Source organism: Canis lupus, chromosome 22, assembly GCF_011100685.1.
Source record: "Canis lupus familiaris isolate Mischka breed German Shepherd chromosome 22, alternate assembly UU_Cfam_GSD_1.0, whole genome shotgun sequence".
Classification (NCBI taxonomy): Eukaryota; Metazoa; Chordata; class Mammalia; order Carnivora; family Canidae; genus Canis; species Canis lupus.
Window position 1 is genome coordinate 49,533,350 of NC_049243.1, and position 15,117 is coordinate 49,548,466.

Here is a 15,117-nt window from a genome sequence, read left to right on the forward strand (position 1 = left end):
AAACAGGCTTAGCTATTTTTGGAACATTGAGTACATTTGGAAAAATGTACTTTTAAATTAGCTTATAATTTCTTTTTAAAAAAAGGCAGGGCAGCCTGGGTGGCTCAGTGGTTTAGCGCTGCCTTTATTTAGCTCAGGGCGTGATCCTGGAGACCCGGGATTGAGTCCCACGTCAGCCTCCCTACATGGGGCCTGCTTCTCCCTCTGCCTGTGTCTCTGCCCTCCACCCCCCCCCCCCCCCCCGCCGTCTCTCATGAATAAATAAAATCTTTTAAAATTTTAATTAATTAATTAAAATGTAAAAAGGCAGTTAAGATTTTATTTGGGATTGCATTGAAACTATAGATCAATTGGAGAGAGCTACCATTGTGATGATTTTAAAATATGCCCACAACTCCTTTTATAATTCAAAAAATGGAGTTTAATTTCCCCTTCTAGAGTGAGGGCTATACTTAGCAATTCACAGTGGTGGAACTGATGGTGTGTACTCCTAAAAGCAGGTTGTATAAACATGGATACTTCCATCCTGCTCCCTCTTAGATCGTTTGCTCTGGGGAAAGCCAGCTGCCATGTCCCAGAGACACTGAAGCAGCAATATGGAGAGGTCCACATGGCAAAGAATTGTGGCCTCCTGCCAGCAATCAGCACTAATGTGCCAGTTACGTGTTGGAGCCACCTTGGAAGCTGATCCTCCAGTTCATCTAGCGCAAACTTTAGATGAATGCAGATAGGCTGACGTCTTTGACTACAGCCTGGTGAGAAACCTTGAACCACAACCATCCAATGAAGCCGCCCTCAGGTGTCTGACCCTTGTAAACTGTGTGTGTAACCAGTGCTTAGTGCTTTAAGCCACTGAGTTTTGAGTAATTTGTTATTCAGTAATAGATAACTAAATAGAAGCATTTTAATAATATTGGGTCTTCCAATCCACAAACATGGTATATTTCCACATTTATTTAGCAAGTCTTTAATTCCCCCTTTACAGTTTTTAGATTTTCAGTGTATAGGCCTTGCATTTCTTTTATTAAATGTATTCCTCAGCATTTTTGGGTTTTGATTCTATTTTAAATGGAGCTGTTTTTACAATTTTTATCCCAATTGTTGCTGATATATAGAAATGCAGTTGATTTATGTATATTGCTATTTTGTCCTGTAATTTGGCTATATTTATTACTTTTGGTAGCTTTTTTGTCGGATTCTTTAGGGTTTTCTACATGCATGATCATGTCATCAGGAAATATGTTTTGTTTATGTGTTTTACTTCTTTCTATCCTTGTGCCTTTTTTTAAAAATCTTACTGCACTAGCTAAGACCTCTAACACAATGTTAAATAAAAGTGGTGAATAGATATCCTTGTCTTGTTCTTGCCTTAGAAAGCATGGAGTTTTTCACCATTGAGTCTGTATCTACAAATTCATACATCATTCTCCATTTTCACATTCATTTTTATTTTGCTATTTTGAGACCAATATAAGAAACAAGCTGGGCAGCCCGGGTGGCTCAGAGGTTTAGCTCCGCCTTCAGCTGAGGGCGTGATCCTGGAGACCGGGGATCAAGTCCCACAATGGGCTCCCTGCATGGAGCCTGCTTCTCCCTCTGCCTGTATCTCTGCCTCTCTCTCTCTCTCCTCTCTATGTATTTTATTTATTTATTTATTTATTTATTTATTTATTTATTTATAAATAAAATCTTAGAAAAAAAAGAAGCAAGCTTCAGAATAAGCCTATTTTCTCCTTAATTTTAGTTTCTTGAATCAGTTTATGAAAGTGAATATAATTTTACAGGGGGGTTGATCAGGGCGCCTGGGTGGCTCTGTGGTTGAGCGTGTGCCTTTGGCTCAGGGCATAATCCTGGAGTTCTGGGGTCAGGTCCCCACAGGGAGCCTGCTTCTCCCTCTGCCTTGCTCTCTACCTCTCCCTGTGTGTCTCTTATGAATAAATAAATAAAATTTATTTAAATAAAAAAAAGAAGTGAGTTTTTAAATAAATAAAGGGAGGTGGTCTCCTTGTTAAAAGGAATACTAAAAGGTATTTATATTTAACACCTGATGAAGGCTTTTTGCACGTGCCAGAGACTCTAGTTGTCTCCTGATGTAATTTCACTTAGTAGCAGAAACTTCATCTTATTTGGGGCAGCAGTGCCTCCAACCGAAAGAGCACACTTCCCAGTTTCCTTTGCATTTGGTATAGCCATCACACTAAATCCTGTGTCCTAGCCAGTGAGCTGTAAACCCACATATTGGTGGGACTTCTGGGAAGGTTTCTTTAAGTAGCCTTTTGTCCTGTCCTCCCTAATTTTCTTCCCTCTGCCACCTGGAGTGCAGCTAAGATAGATAGATAGAGCCTTTATAACATGAGGGAGAATAAACTTCTGTTGTATTTAAGCTATTGTTATTTGTGGTTTTCTGCTTTGCACACTTAACCTGATAATCCTGATGTATGATTTTCCGAAAGCAAAAGTTTAAAGCAGCCTCCTAATACAGTTTCTTTAGAAACAAAGACTCTGTGATCAGTCTAATTAATTCTGTTCCTATTCCAGTGTAACCTCCCAAGAATCAAGATATCCAGTGCTTTCATTAGATACTTCAAGATGATAGTACAAGAGATGAGAGCTATAGGAAGTTCACCTGAATCATTTTTACACTTCACAAAGAACAAGATTGCAAGACTCTTTCAATAAGTGCTAAAGCCACATGATTCTGTCTGTTAGGAAAAGAATAATCATTCCATAATTAATCACAAATGGCAGAAATAACTTTAGGCATCTCTAATTTGTATACATATTCTTTGGGTAAAAAAAAAAAGATAATTCCAAAGTTTCTTCCTTCTTTTTTTTTTTTTTTTTTTTTAAGTGATGAAAAGGAATATGTAAATGTAAGGTCTGTTAAGAACAGGGATTTTCTTTGTTTTGTTCCCTACTGTATCCCAGCATTTAGAACACAGCCTAGCACATAATAAATGTTGAGTAAGTATGTGTTGAAAGAATAAATGTTAGATGAGAAACCTCAGTCAGTCTGGTTTCCTCAGGACTGGAATACATATGAAGTCTGTATCATGGGGTCTGCATGATGCAAAAGGATGCTTGTTCCCTTAGTTCATCCCTGTCTTAAGAAGGCAGTGCTTTCTCCCCAGGAGAACAGCTCCTCGTGTTTATTCTGTTGTTCTGTTAAATGATAGGCTTATTTTTTTTTTTAAGATTTTATTTATTTATTCATGAGAGACACACAGAGAGGCAGAGACATAGGCAGAGGGAGAAAGCAGGCTCCACACAGAGAGCCCGATGCGGGACTCTATCCTGGAACTCTAGGATCACACCCTGAGCCAAAAGTTCAACTGCTGAGCCACCCAGATGTCCCAGATGATAGGCTTCTGAATGTTGGGATCCACATTTCCAGGACCATGGTTTCTAGTTGGCCATGCAGGTTTTTGTTCAGCCACGGTTGTCTGCAAAAAGAGATCATCAAACACCTGGATGTCATTGCCCAGTCATGGTTTCTCACCTTTGTCTGCTGTGGTTTCATACTAATGCTAAGCAGGACCAGGGGACACTTGAGGTTTACTCTCTATAAGCAAGAGGGTTTCACCTATTTTCTACCCAGCAAATTAAATTACTTCTCATTTCATGATTTTCCTTTCTAAACAGACTAATAATCTGAAAAATCAGAATAAATGTAAGACATCCATGTTTGTTAATGGCTCAAAGAAAACAATCTCCTGTTGTACACTCAGATTTATGAGGTAATAGCTTCTGTTGGCTTATGGGCACCTCCTAGCACTAACCCAGGGCTGTGGCCTGGCTCTCTGGTGTAGGCTTTCAACTGCCTGTAGCCCAGAATGCTCTCTGGTCTCCTGACCTCTGAGTTTCTTTTCCTAGGCCAGGGCTCCTGATTCCTGCTGCTTGAATGCTCTGATTTTGGCTCCAGCTGGCCTTCTCGGACACTTGTTCCATTTCACTATATCTGGTCATCCTGGATCTCACTCCTGGCCTTCCGGAGACCAGTGCTACTACTTTGTCCGTTATCGTTGGGCCTGCCAGCTTGACCTTTGATTTCCTGCTCTAAGGGCTTACAGAGCCCCTCTGTTAGTGTTTCCCCTGGCTTCTTGACATGCAAATCTGAGCATATGGTCTATTTTTAACGCCTCTTTTTTCACGAACAGAGTGTTTCGAGAAAACTCTCATTCAGAAGTCCCAATACATGAAAGGTTTATGAGATAATGAAAATTAAAGTTAAAAGTAATGTATAAATGTAAGGTAGCATAATAATAAGTGGATATTCTCTGAAAGCTCTCAGTAGTAATGAGGTTTAACTCAGGGAAAATTTAACATAGTGATTCTTATCCAGTCTTGTCATAGAATAGGGTGGTGATTATCAAATATTTATAGGAAACTAAACTGTTTAAACTCTTCATATTTTAATCCTTTATGAATACCTAAAACATTTATGGATAGTACTTTATTTAGTGGACAACTTGAGGTCATGCTGGTGTACCAAATGCATGGACGGGTGAACTCTATCTTTGTATAACATAGGAAAGTGGAAACTTAGCACCAAAAATGTGTCTGTTGGCAACTCTCCAGTTTCCTTTTTTTTTTTTTTTTTTTTTTTTAATGATAGTCACACAGAGAGAGAGAGAGGCAGAGACACAGGCAGAGGGAGAAGCAGGCTCCATGCACTGGGAGCCCGATGTGGGATTCGATCCCAGGTCTCCAGGATCGCGCCCTGGGCCAAAGGCAGGCGCCAAACCGCTGCGCCACCCAGGGATCCCTCCAGTTTCCTTTAAAAGAAATATGAAATACTGTATTTTTTTAGAACATTTATTCATTTGCCATTTTCCCAGCAAATACTTAATGAGTTCTTACTATGTACCAGGCACTATTCTAGGTTCAGAAGCCAAACTGATTAAAACCAACCACAGTTCTTCCTCTTCCAGAGCATACATTCAAATAGGAAGTGAACCATTAGGATGAAATTCAAGCAAATGAGCACAAAAGCCCTATTTTATCCCTGCCAGAATTTGCAGTGGTGTATTTGTTTATTACTGGGGTTATAAATTATCATAGTTGTTCACAGAATGATCCAAATAAAACTGAATACATGATTTTGGTGAGTGTATATACATGATAGTGGGGGACAAGAGTAGACACGGGCAGGAAAGTGAAAGTCTTTAGCTTTCATCAATTCCTTGAAAGAACCTATGAACTACTCCCTCACTCTCCAAATTATGAACCCCGGATAAATTGTGAACTCCCTAAGTAGAGGCAACAGCTATGCATTTTCATTATTTTTTCCTAACTTCTTTAAAAGACACGATTGCATAAAGTAAAAATAATATCATATTGCTGGGTTTATAAGGCACATAGGTGTAATATATAAGACAAAAAAGTCATATGGGACAGGGATGATGTTAAGTGAGACTGTACTCTTTTAAGCTTGCTATATTTATTTGAAATAATTCAGTATTAACTCTAAGCATATTGTGGTAAGTTAAAGGTGGGTATTGTAATCTGCAGAACAGACACAAGAAAAGTAAGCAGTGAAGTATTGCTAAAAACAAAACAAAACCCAATAAACAAATGAAAGTGAAATACTAAAATGTTAGCTTAACACAAAAGAAAGTAGGAAAGGAGGAACAAAGAACAAAAAAAAAAAGAGAGAGAGAGAGAGGAGACAAATAGAAAGCAAATAACAAAGACCACCGATATCAGAGTAAGCCCAGTAAGTCTGAAGAGCTAGACACTCCATTCAAAAGGCAGATGGGATCCCTGGGTGGCGCAGCAGTTTGGTGCCTGCCTTTGGCCCAGGGCGTGATCCTGGAGACCCGGGATCGAATCCCACGTCGGGCTCCCGGAGCATGGAGCCTGCTTCTCCCTCTGCCTATGTCTCTGCCTCTCTCTCTCTCTCTGTGACTATCATAAATAAATAAAAATTAAAAAAAAAAAAAGACAAAAGGCAGAGATTGTCAATCTGGAATGAAAACCCAGGAGCTGCTATATGTAGTCAATAAGACAAACTTTACACACAGACATACAAAACAGGTCAAAAGTCAGAAGATAAAGAAAGATATATCATGGAAGCAAAAAGCCAAAATGGCCACATTAATACCTGACAAAATAGATTTCTCTATGAGTAATCCTAAAAACAAAGAAGATCACTTTGTGATGATAAAAGGGTCCATTATATGTGTATGTGCACCTAATAACTGTTTCTGAACACAGACAAGAAATGAAAAGGGAACTAAAGGAAGAAATGGACAAATTCACATTCATGGTTGAGGCTTTGAAGCTAAAAACAAAAATTTAAAATTTTTTATATAATTCAAATCTCATAGTTCTAATCTGATAAATTATTTTCATATTTTGTTATGTGTATAACAATATTCTGCTGTCTTAAGCAAAATCAATGTGATACAGTCCCATTTTCTGTTTTCCTTCATACCCAGATCTTTAGAAAAGGAATTTCTGATCCTTGCCTCCAGTCCATTATGTGTTTTTGCCATAACATACTATCTCTTTCTTTATTAAAAAAAAAATTTATACACACACACACAGATAGTGCCTCCCCTGCACGTCCCTTCTGTTTCCCCATCCTGTCATAGAAAAATCTACCCTCCATGCTTCTGTATTTACGATGCAAGTTTGTACCCATAAATAGTCTATACTATTATCTTGTGCTTTGGAATCTTGTAAAAAGAAGGATGTATGATATATTAAAAATATATTGACACATGTAAACTGAGTTTATTTTAATTGATGTTTATAAACCAGTCCTTAGCCAGTCCTCTTCTGGGGACACTTTGTTTGCATTTCCTAGCTGTTACATACAATGTTGCAGCTGAGTATTCCCTAAAGCATGGCTTCAGCTCTGCTTAGGTTCTATCAGATTGCTCTCTGGAGAGCTTGTCCCACTTTACTTTCCCTCAGGACTGTGAGCATTTGGAGTTCTCCTCGTCCTCACCAAAACTTGATCCCAGATTTTTCCATTTTTTCCCAATTATTATATTTAACATTACATTTCCCTAAAAACAAGGGAGGGTAAACGTCTTTTTCATGTGTTTGTTGGCCTTTTGAATTTCCTTTTCTGAAATTGCCTTTTCATCCACTTTTTAAGTTGGATTGATTGTCTTTCTCTGAGAAATTTATAGTTCTGTGTTTTGAGTACTACCTTTGTTGGCAGCAAGGATTCTAAGTGTGTTCTCTGGGCTCTTACTTGTCCTTTGGCTTCACTTATGGTAACTTTTAGCATACTATAGCTTTTAAATTATAAAGTAAATAACTGTATGTTTTCTTTTATAGTTTGTGCTATCTGGTCCTTATTTAAAAATTCTTCCCATCTCAGTGTCAAAAAGATGTGCCTTCTGTATTTTGTGTAAAAAGATTTCAAGTACAGTGAATTATTTGTTTCCTTCATCTGTTGGGAATTTACAGATGATGTTGGGAAGGGGGGATGTTTTATCTTTATCCTGATGTAGAGCTCCCTCTAACTTACCATTTCTGCTGGGTACCACATGCCCTTCTCCTCCGAAGCCTTTCTATGCTCTCTTCTTTAGGTCGATTTGAGTAGCTCCACATAAAGACCACACTATTTTAATTACTCAAACTTTATATCATATCTTGAAATCTGATGAGCCTTATTACGTTTCTTTAAAATTACTTTGGCCATTCTGGATCCTTTGATTTATTTAAAAATCTTTTTATAATGATACACACACACACACACACACACACACACACCCCAAATATTTCATAAACTATAAATGTCGTGAAACCAAACAAGTCACTATAAAGTGAACACACCCATAAAAACCCATACAGGCCAGAGTACTGCCAGCCTCCAAAGCCTCTTGGCACCTCTTGCTCCTGTGACAGCTCTCCCAGGACAGATGGTCATCACCCTCATGCTTTGCTCCTTCGTTTTTGCCCTTGGTATGGATGGATGTGTGGATGGATAGACAGTTGGATAGATAGATCAGATTGATCCATTCACAAAAGTGGAATCATATAATGTATGCATTTTTTGTCTGGCTTCTTCCTTCTCACATTATGTTTTTTAAACTTAAGCTTTAAATATTCCAAATGCATTTTATTTATTTTTTTAAAGATTTTATTTATTTATTCATGAGAGACACACACACACACAGAGAGAGAGAGAGGCAGAGACACAGGCAGAGGGAGAAGCAGGCTGCATGCAGGGAGCCCCATGTGGAACTCGATCCTAGGTCTCCCAGATCACGCCCTGGGCTGAAGGTGTCGCTAAACCGCTGCACCACCAGGGCTGCCCTCCAAATGCATTTTAGTGTTTGTTTGTTTGTTTGTTTGTTGTAACAGTTTGCTGTTCTGTAGATAATTGTTTTTCCTTTCTAGGCAGTCTGTTTTATCTCTGGTAACTTTTAAGGACTTTTTCTTTGTTTCACTACAATGCATCTAGATATAAATTTCATTTTGTTATCCTTTCTGGGACTCTTGCATTTTCAATCTGAGATTTACATTCTTTATTATAAATTCTGGAGAACTCTTAACTATTATCTCTTGAAATACTGTCCTGTTCTCCCCACCTCCCCCCATAGTCTTTTTCTGGAATCTCTATGAGACCTTCACTGAGGGCCTCTCTTCTCTGTCTGGAATCTTATGGGCAGAGCCCTGGGCCTCCCCACTGGGCAGGCTCTGCCCACTTCAAAGCCTCTTTGATTCACACCCTACAGAGCTTTTACCTTCTCCCTGAGAAGGAGAGAGGGTGGATATGGGCTACATTGGGTAGGGGCAGGATTCAGGGTTCCTTCCTGCAGAGTTAAGGAGGACTCTGCTTCCCTCCTGCCTTCACAGTCCTTGGTGCCTCTAATCCATGAGGCTCTCTAAGCTCCAGGAGACCTTGCCAGCATTTAGATTTACCTTTCTTCCCATTAGAAATCACTTCCATTACTCAGCGTGTTTTCCATTTTGTTAGTGTGGTTCAGGATTGTAGATGCCTTCTAGTTTCATTGAGTGTGGAATTTGTTTCCATTTTCTTTGTTGTTCTGTATTGTTTTTGAGAGAAGTGGCATACAAATGATTTGAAACCAAAAGTCCTCTATATCGTCTCTTCTAGCTGTCCCAGTCTGTCTTTTGCTCCTACCACTGCACCAGAACTGTTCTTACAAGGTCATCAGGGCTTCCATTTCACCAAATCCAGTGCTCATTTTCCTCCCTGGCCTGGTTGAACCTGGAGCTGCATGGTTCATAGCTGGCTTTTCCCAGCCTAAAACTGTTCTCTTCACTTCGGTGATACCAAGCCCTCCTAGTTTTTCTCCTCTCCCTTGGCAGCACTTCCAGGTGATATCACTGGCCTCTCCCACTCTGTCCATGCACAGAGAATTGCTGCGTTGAATCTACATCCTCTTCTCCCTTTTGCTGTTTGTCCCATGCCCTTGCCTAATCCCAGGGCTTTAACCACCGTCAGTGCCTGTGAGCCCCGAATCCTTACCTCTGCTATGTTTTCCCTTGAGTTCCAGATGTGTAGACCTGACTGCCCACTTGATATCCCACTGAGATCTCGAATAGATGCTGCCAGGCCCATTGCTGCATCGCATGTGCTGTTTGCACTGGCTGAAAGGTTCTTCCTCTGAGTCTTCAAATCCCTGGCACCCACCCCATTATCCTGAGGAGCTTTGTTCAAATGTCACTTCCTCCAAAGCTTCCCTGACACCTGACCTACAGACGGTCCCTGCTCCAGGCCACTTGTTTTCTTCACAGAACTTGCTTGATGTTTGCTCATTTATTCCCTAATTTTCCATACTGACCACTATTACCTCTGTGAGTAGGGCCTTGTTGATCTTGTCTTCCACTGACCTCTAAATGCCTGCAACAGTGTCCGGGGTATAGTAGATGCTCAGCAAATTCTTGCCTAATTAATTTAAATTGTATTAAGAAAACATTAAAGTGTACTTTTCTCCTATTAGCACATTGTCAAATACATTCTAACTTGGTGAGAATAATTCAACTTCTTATCCTCAAAATCAAATTCACAAAATTCAAGTTGTTAGTTTTTTTTTTTTTACAAAGGAATAGCCATACTTATTTTAACCTAGAAAACCATAGTCTTTAGATGTCTATTACTGTACAAATTACCTTAAAGATGAAAAATAGGCTTATTTGTAAAGAGAATTGTGAATTAGTATTGGCAGGGATTTTATTTTTTTTAAGGATTTTGAAACTAGAAAAATCAGTACTTGAAAAATGTATTAGAACAAAATGTAGATTGTCTAATTTTGTGATAAATTTATTATATGCTGGATCGCATCATTGGCCATTAAAGTTGTTTTCTGCCAGTACCTGTCTCTGATGGCCATCTGCCAATAAAAGTAACCACAGAGTTAGTACACTGTGAAAGTGTTTTTGATAATCAGATCTCGTATGGCTTTAAGAAAATATTGTTTTTTTTAAATATTTTACCAGTTCGTTGAGTGTTAAGTGGTTAGAATTTTGCTGTCTTTTCTAGCTTAATAAAAACAAATTTGTTCACTGACTAAATTTTTGTTGATTTGTACTGCTTCCTATTCTGCAGCTTAGAAGGAGTTTTGATTGTCACCCAGTGCTACTAAAATGAAGAAAAATCACATCTGAAGTATTTTATGGTTATTGATTTCTGTGTTACTATGTTCTTTAATATCATTACATTGAAACAATCCAGTTGGACTTTTCTCCTTTCAGATATCAGGCATCTGCTACAACAGCAAAGTGTTCCAACTCCAGCAGGTGCTCTGCATTCCCAGATGGATGGCAAAGTTCTTTTCTTGGACACTTGAGCCTATCTTCTCATCTCCAGAACCCACCACTGAAGCCAGAATCGGGATGGGAGCCACAGTAGACATCCAGAGACAGCAAAGGATGGAGCTGCTTGACCGGCAGCTGATGCTTTCTCAGTTTGCACAAGTGAGAAGGCAGAGACAGCAGGTAAGCAACAGGCAGAGACAGCAGGTAGCAACAGAATAGTAATTCAAAATGCAGAAATACTCAGTGGTCTCAGTACACTTCGCCTCTGTGACTGTTGGTGTGATTGAGAGTACATTTTACCCCTATGCATTACAAGGTGGATCATTTGACATTTCAAGGTAGGATGGAGGTCTCTGATAGTGGCTTTCTTAGCTGTGTGTGTGTGTGTGTGTGTGTGTGTGTGTGTGTGTTTAAGTTAAAAAAAAACAACAAAAACTGCAGCCGAAAGACTGGTCAAACTGGACATTCTTGTTCCACTTCTATTAAATAAACATGATTTCTTAGAGAAACACCAACCTAGTTAACAAGATATGATATTTATCTGCTCTTATAATCTTGTAAAAGCCACAGTGTCTTCCTGTTAAAATGCTTATTATCATGTGCTCTGGAGTGAAGAGCAGATGTAAAACTTCTCGATGGAGAGAATATGAAGGTAAGAAAGTTTCAGGGGAATAACCAATGAATCAAATCTGTTTTCTTAGCCTTGTCATTGATATCAGGAAATCTTGAGCATTTATCTACAAAAACTGCTGTATTCAAACACTCTAATAGCACACTTGTCTGTCAGGGGTTACTATATGTCAGCCAAAACCTCACACGTGATCTTGCTTTGGCACCCTGTGATACAGCATACTGGGCTCTTCATTTCTCATGTCCATCTTCTTTACCCTCTGGGGTGTGAGAGAGGATACCGTACTCTCTTGCCATCTCCCTATCTCTTGCCCTTATTGAGTGTGAGAAGTAGGTCTGCAGGCCTCACAGTGGTCTGGAAAAGTGGCATCAAGTGTGGCATCCCAGATGTCCCATTGGAGGTATGGGTCCCAGCATTTAGATCTGGATTGGAAGAAGGGGTCCCTTATGAATGGGTTGACTCTACAGGTGAAAAACAGAAGCAGGGATCCCTGGGTGGCGCAGCGGTTTGGCGCCTGCCTTTGGCCCAGGTCGCGATCCTGGAGACCCGGGATTGAATCCCACATCGGGCTCCCTGCATGGAGCCTGCTTCTCCCTCTGCCTGTGTCTCTGCCTCTCTCTCTCTCTCTCTCTGTGACTATCATGAATAAATAAATAAAATCTTAAAAAAAAAAAAAAAAGAAAAACAGAAGCAGAGGGTGTTCCCTACAGATGTATTTGAACTTGAGATGACTCTAGAATGTACAACAAAGATACCTGTGATACAGTTAAATGTGGAGGACAGACCACCCTCTCAGAAAGGTCAGAGCTGGGGGTAGAGATCATGGAGTCAACTTTGTAGGGTTGACTAGGTGCTAGGTGAGTTCTTTAAGAGAATTACATCCAAGATGAACAGAAGCTATAGATGAAGCCTCATATGTAGCAAGAGGAGGAGCTGAATTCTTCAAGGAAATAGAAGGAAGAATGAAAAGTATGAGAACTCAGAATGACCAGCATCCAAAAAATGAAGTAAGGATGAGTAAAAATATTTTTCAGGTAGAAAGGGCAAAGCTGTGAGGGAGAGAAACAAATAAGGTAGGATTCTGAGGTTTCTGGCTTAATAATGGGATAGATTGATGATAGCACCGTCTCACCAATATCGAAAGAGTAGATTGGCGGGAGAAATATATTGACTGGGGTACTTTTGGAATACCTGGGAATCCCATCAGATGGCTACAGATCTCATGCTCATGAGCAAGCCAGAGAAGTTGAATCGCTCAGCTTAGCATCCCCAGACCCAGTTTTATGCATGAAGTTTCTCAGGGAATGCTGTCAGGATTGGTATCTTTTGGAGGAGTGATGGTCAAGGACACAGGGAGGCTGAACAACAGTTATGAAGAGGGTCTGAGCCAGCCTTACAGAGAGCTGTGGAGATAAGGAGAGCCCTTCCAGATTGCACCAGATTTGGCCAAGGAGCTGAAACTGGCAACCTCCACCAGCTGGTCACTGGGAGCGATTGCAGGTCTTGGACCGACCGGCTCTCCTTAGGTGCATACTATCCACAGAATGGGTGTCCCTGCCAACAATCCCCGCAGCAGGAAGACCAAGCACTTCAGTCCTGGGGAGGTAGGGGATCTGGGCAGCAGACCAAAGCATCCACCTGTTGGTGCTGCTTGCATCTCTTATTTGACATAAATTCTTGGAGCAGCTCCTCCAAGACTCTAATGACAGTCCTTCCCCAGGAGAGACCTTCAGGAGGAAGGTTAATAGGACACATTTCATCCCCTTCTGCAGAAGCTGATCTCCAGGCCATACTGGTCATTATCTCCGTCTTCTACTGTCCATTCCACCCTTGGCTGGCAGACATACTTGTTGCAGTGATACAGAGCCTCATCCCTGTGAGCTCTGAGTCCCCAATTACCACACCTCTCTCAGGCTGTGTCTGCTGCCTTTGTCCTCTTACTGTAAAAAGGGGGCCACGGGAGTACCGAGGGATGCCCTAGTGCCACACGTACTTTTTCCTCCTACTTTTTGTCCCCCTCACTGTACTTTTTCCTGAGGATTGCAATTAATTAGTCCTGCCATGACAATGATTTCTTTCCTTGCCTGTTGCCCTGTTGGCACAAGAGCCCAAAAGGGCAACAGCTATAACTTAAAATGTAATGGCCTTCTTACTTTGTCCCTGATGGAAATGTGTTACCCTCCTGGGAGGCAAGCTCTCTAAACCCACGGAATCTAGTTTCAGGGACCAGAAGCCCAGATTCCCAAGTGGGTTACTGGGTGAGAGGGTATTCAGGGCCACTTCCACTCTGACCTCTTTATTTCCAAGATCCATGTGTTCTACCTGTTAGGGACATAGCACCCAGGTAATGGTTGTTAATTTAGGGTCTGTACTGCTTGGCTGGAGCCCACAGTGCCATCCTTGTGGGGCATCCTCTCCAAACTGGCATTACACTTGTATGTTCATCTGGCTGTCTTATTGGTCTGGCGGGCTGGCAGCTCCTAGGTCGTGTGATACGTGAGAGGATCAGTGCATCCCACTTAACTTTGCTGTAAGTGATCTTGTGATCTGATGCAATGTTAGTTGGAACCCTGGTCAGTAGACCAAACTTCAGTAAACCCGTAGATGGTGGTGCTGGTTGACAGAAAAGGCAGGCAGACCTAGAACCAAAATATGTGTCGATTGCAGTGAAGATGAATTGCTGCCTTTGTTATAGTCAGCTCAGGCTGCCATACAGAATATCACAGACTAGGTGGTCTAAAAACAGAAAATTCTTTTCTTACTGTTCTGGAGGCTAGAATTCCAAGATCAAGGTGCTGGCAGGGTTGGTCTTTGGAAAGGACTCTCCCTGAGTTGCAGATGACAACCTTTTCACTCTGTCCTCACATGGCCTTTTCCCACACTATGCATGCTCCTAGTGTCTCTTCTTATAAGGATACCTATCCTATTGGATTAGGGTCCCACCCTTACAACCTCATTTAACCTTCATTACCTCCTTAAAGGACCTGTCTCCAAATATAGTCACGTTGGGTGTTAGGGGACTTCAATCTGTGAATTTGGGGGTGAATGTATAAGTCCATAACACTGTCCCTTCCAAGGTGGAAAGGGCCCGGTATAGCCTGTCTTGCATGGACTGTTGCTTCTCCTCAAGGGATGGTGATGTATGAGGGCTCTGTATTGGTCTCTGTTGCTGGCAGTCACTAGTCCAGCCTGGACAGTGGGGCCCAGGCATAGCCTCCATCCCTGCCATCATGGTCGCTCTGTTCCTGTGCTAGCACTGGGGGTGCCGGTGAGAGAGGCTGGTTGATGTCCGTTGGCTGAAGTCATTCTGTCTCCCTCTTCTGTAGTAGATGTTTCTGGTAGATGAGCATTCCAATGTAATGCTCAAGTCTTGTTTCAGTGTATGCCTTTATGTTTCTTTTGCCTTGTGCTGTCATGTTTCATCTCACCACCTGGCAACTGCTTAGTATTCTGTCACCCACCCACCTGTGGTCCTCACTTGGTTCTGGGGTCACAGTCGGTTGTTACTTGAGATCTCTGAGCAATCTGGGTGGGTCCTCTGTGGGCACAAGAGAAGTGAAAAATATGCCCTTCCCCTTAATGATTCTGTGATCAACTTCAAGGAGCTTGAGCAGATATACTTGAATTAGATAATACCCGGGTACAACAAAAGCATTGGCCTGAGCACCCTGGGTGTAAGGTATTGGAGAAGAACCCCGTCAGTGTGGCATGATACTGTGTGGTTTCAGGGCTTAGGAGGA

General features: G+C 41.2%; 1 protein-coding gene across 2 annotated transcripts in view; it reads left to right on the top strand.

Annotated features, from left to right (window-relative positions):
• UBAC2 (UBA domain containing 2) overlaps nt 1–15,117 on the top strand; it is a 179,691-nt gene that overhangs the window by 123,895 nt on the left and 40,679 nt on the right. For both annotated transcript variants that reach the window (XM_038569946.1, XM_038569945.1), the window contains exon 7: nt 10,684–10,926. In XM_038569946.1, the coding sequence (XP_038425874.1) occupies nt 10,684–10,926 (243 nt within the window). The remainder of the gene's footprint in view (nt 1–10,683; nt 10,927–15,117) is intronic.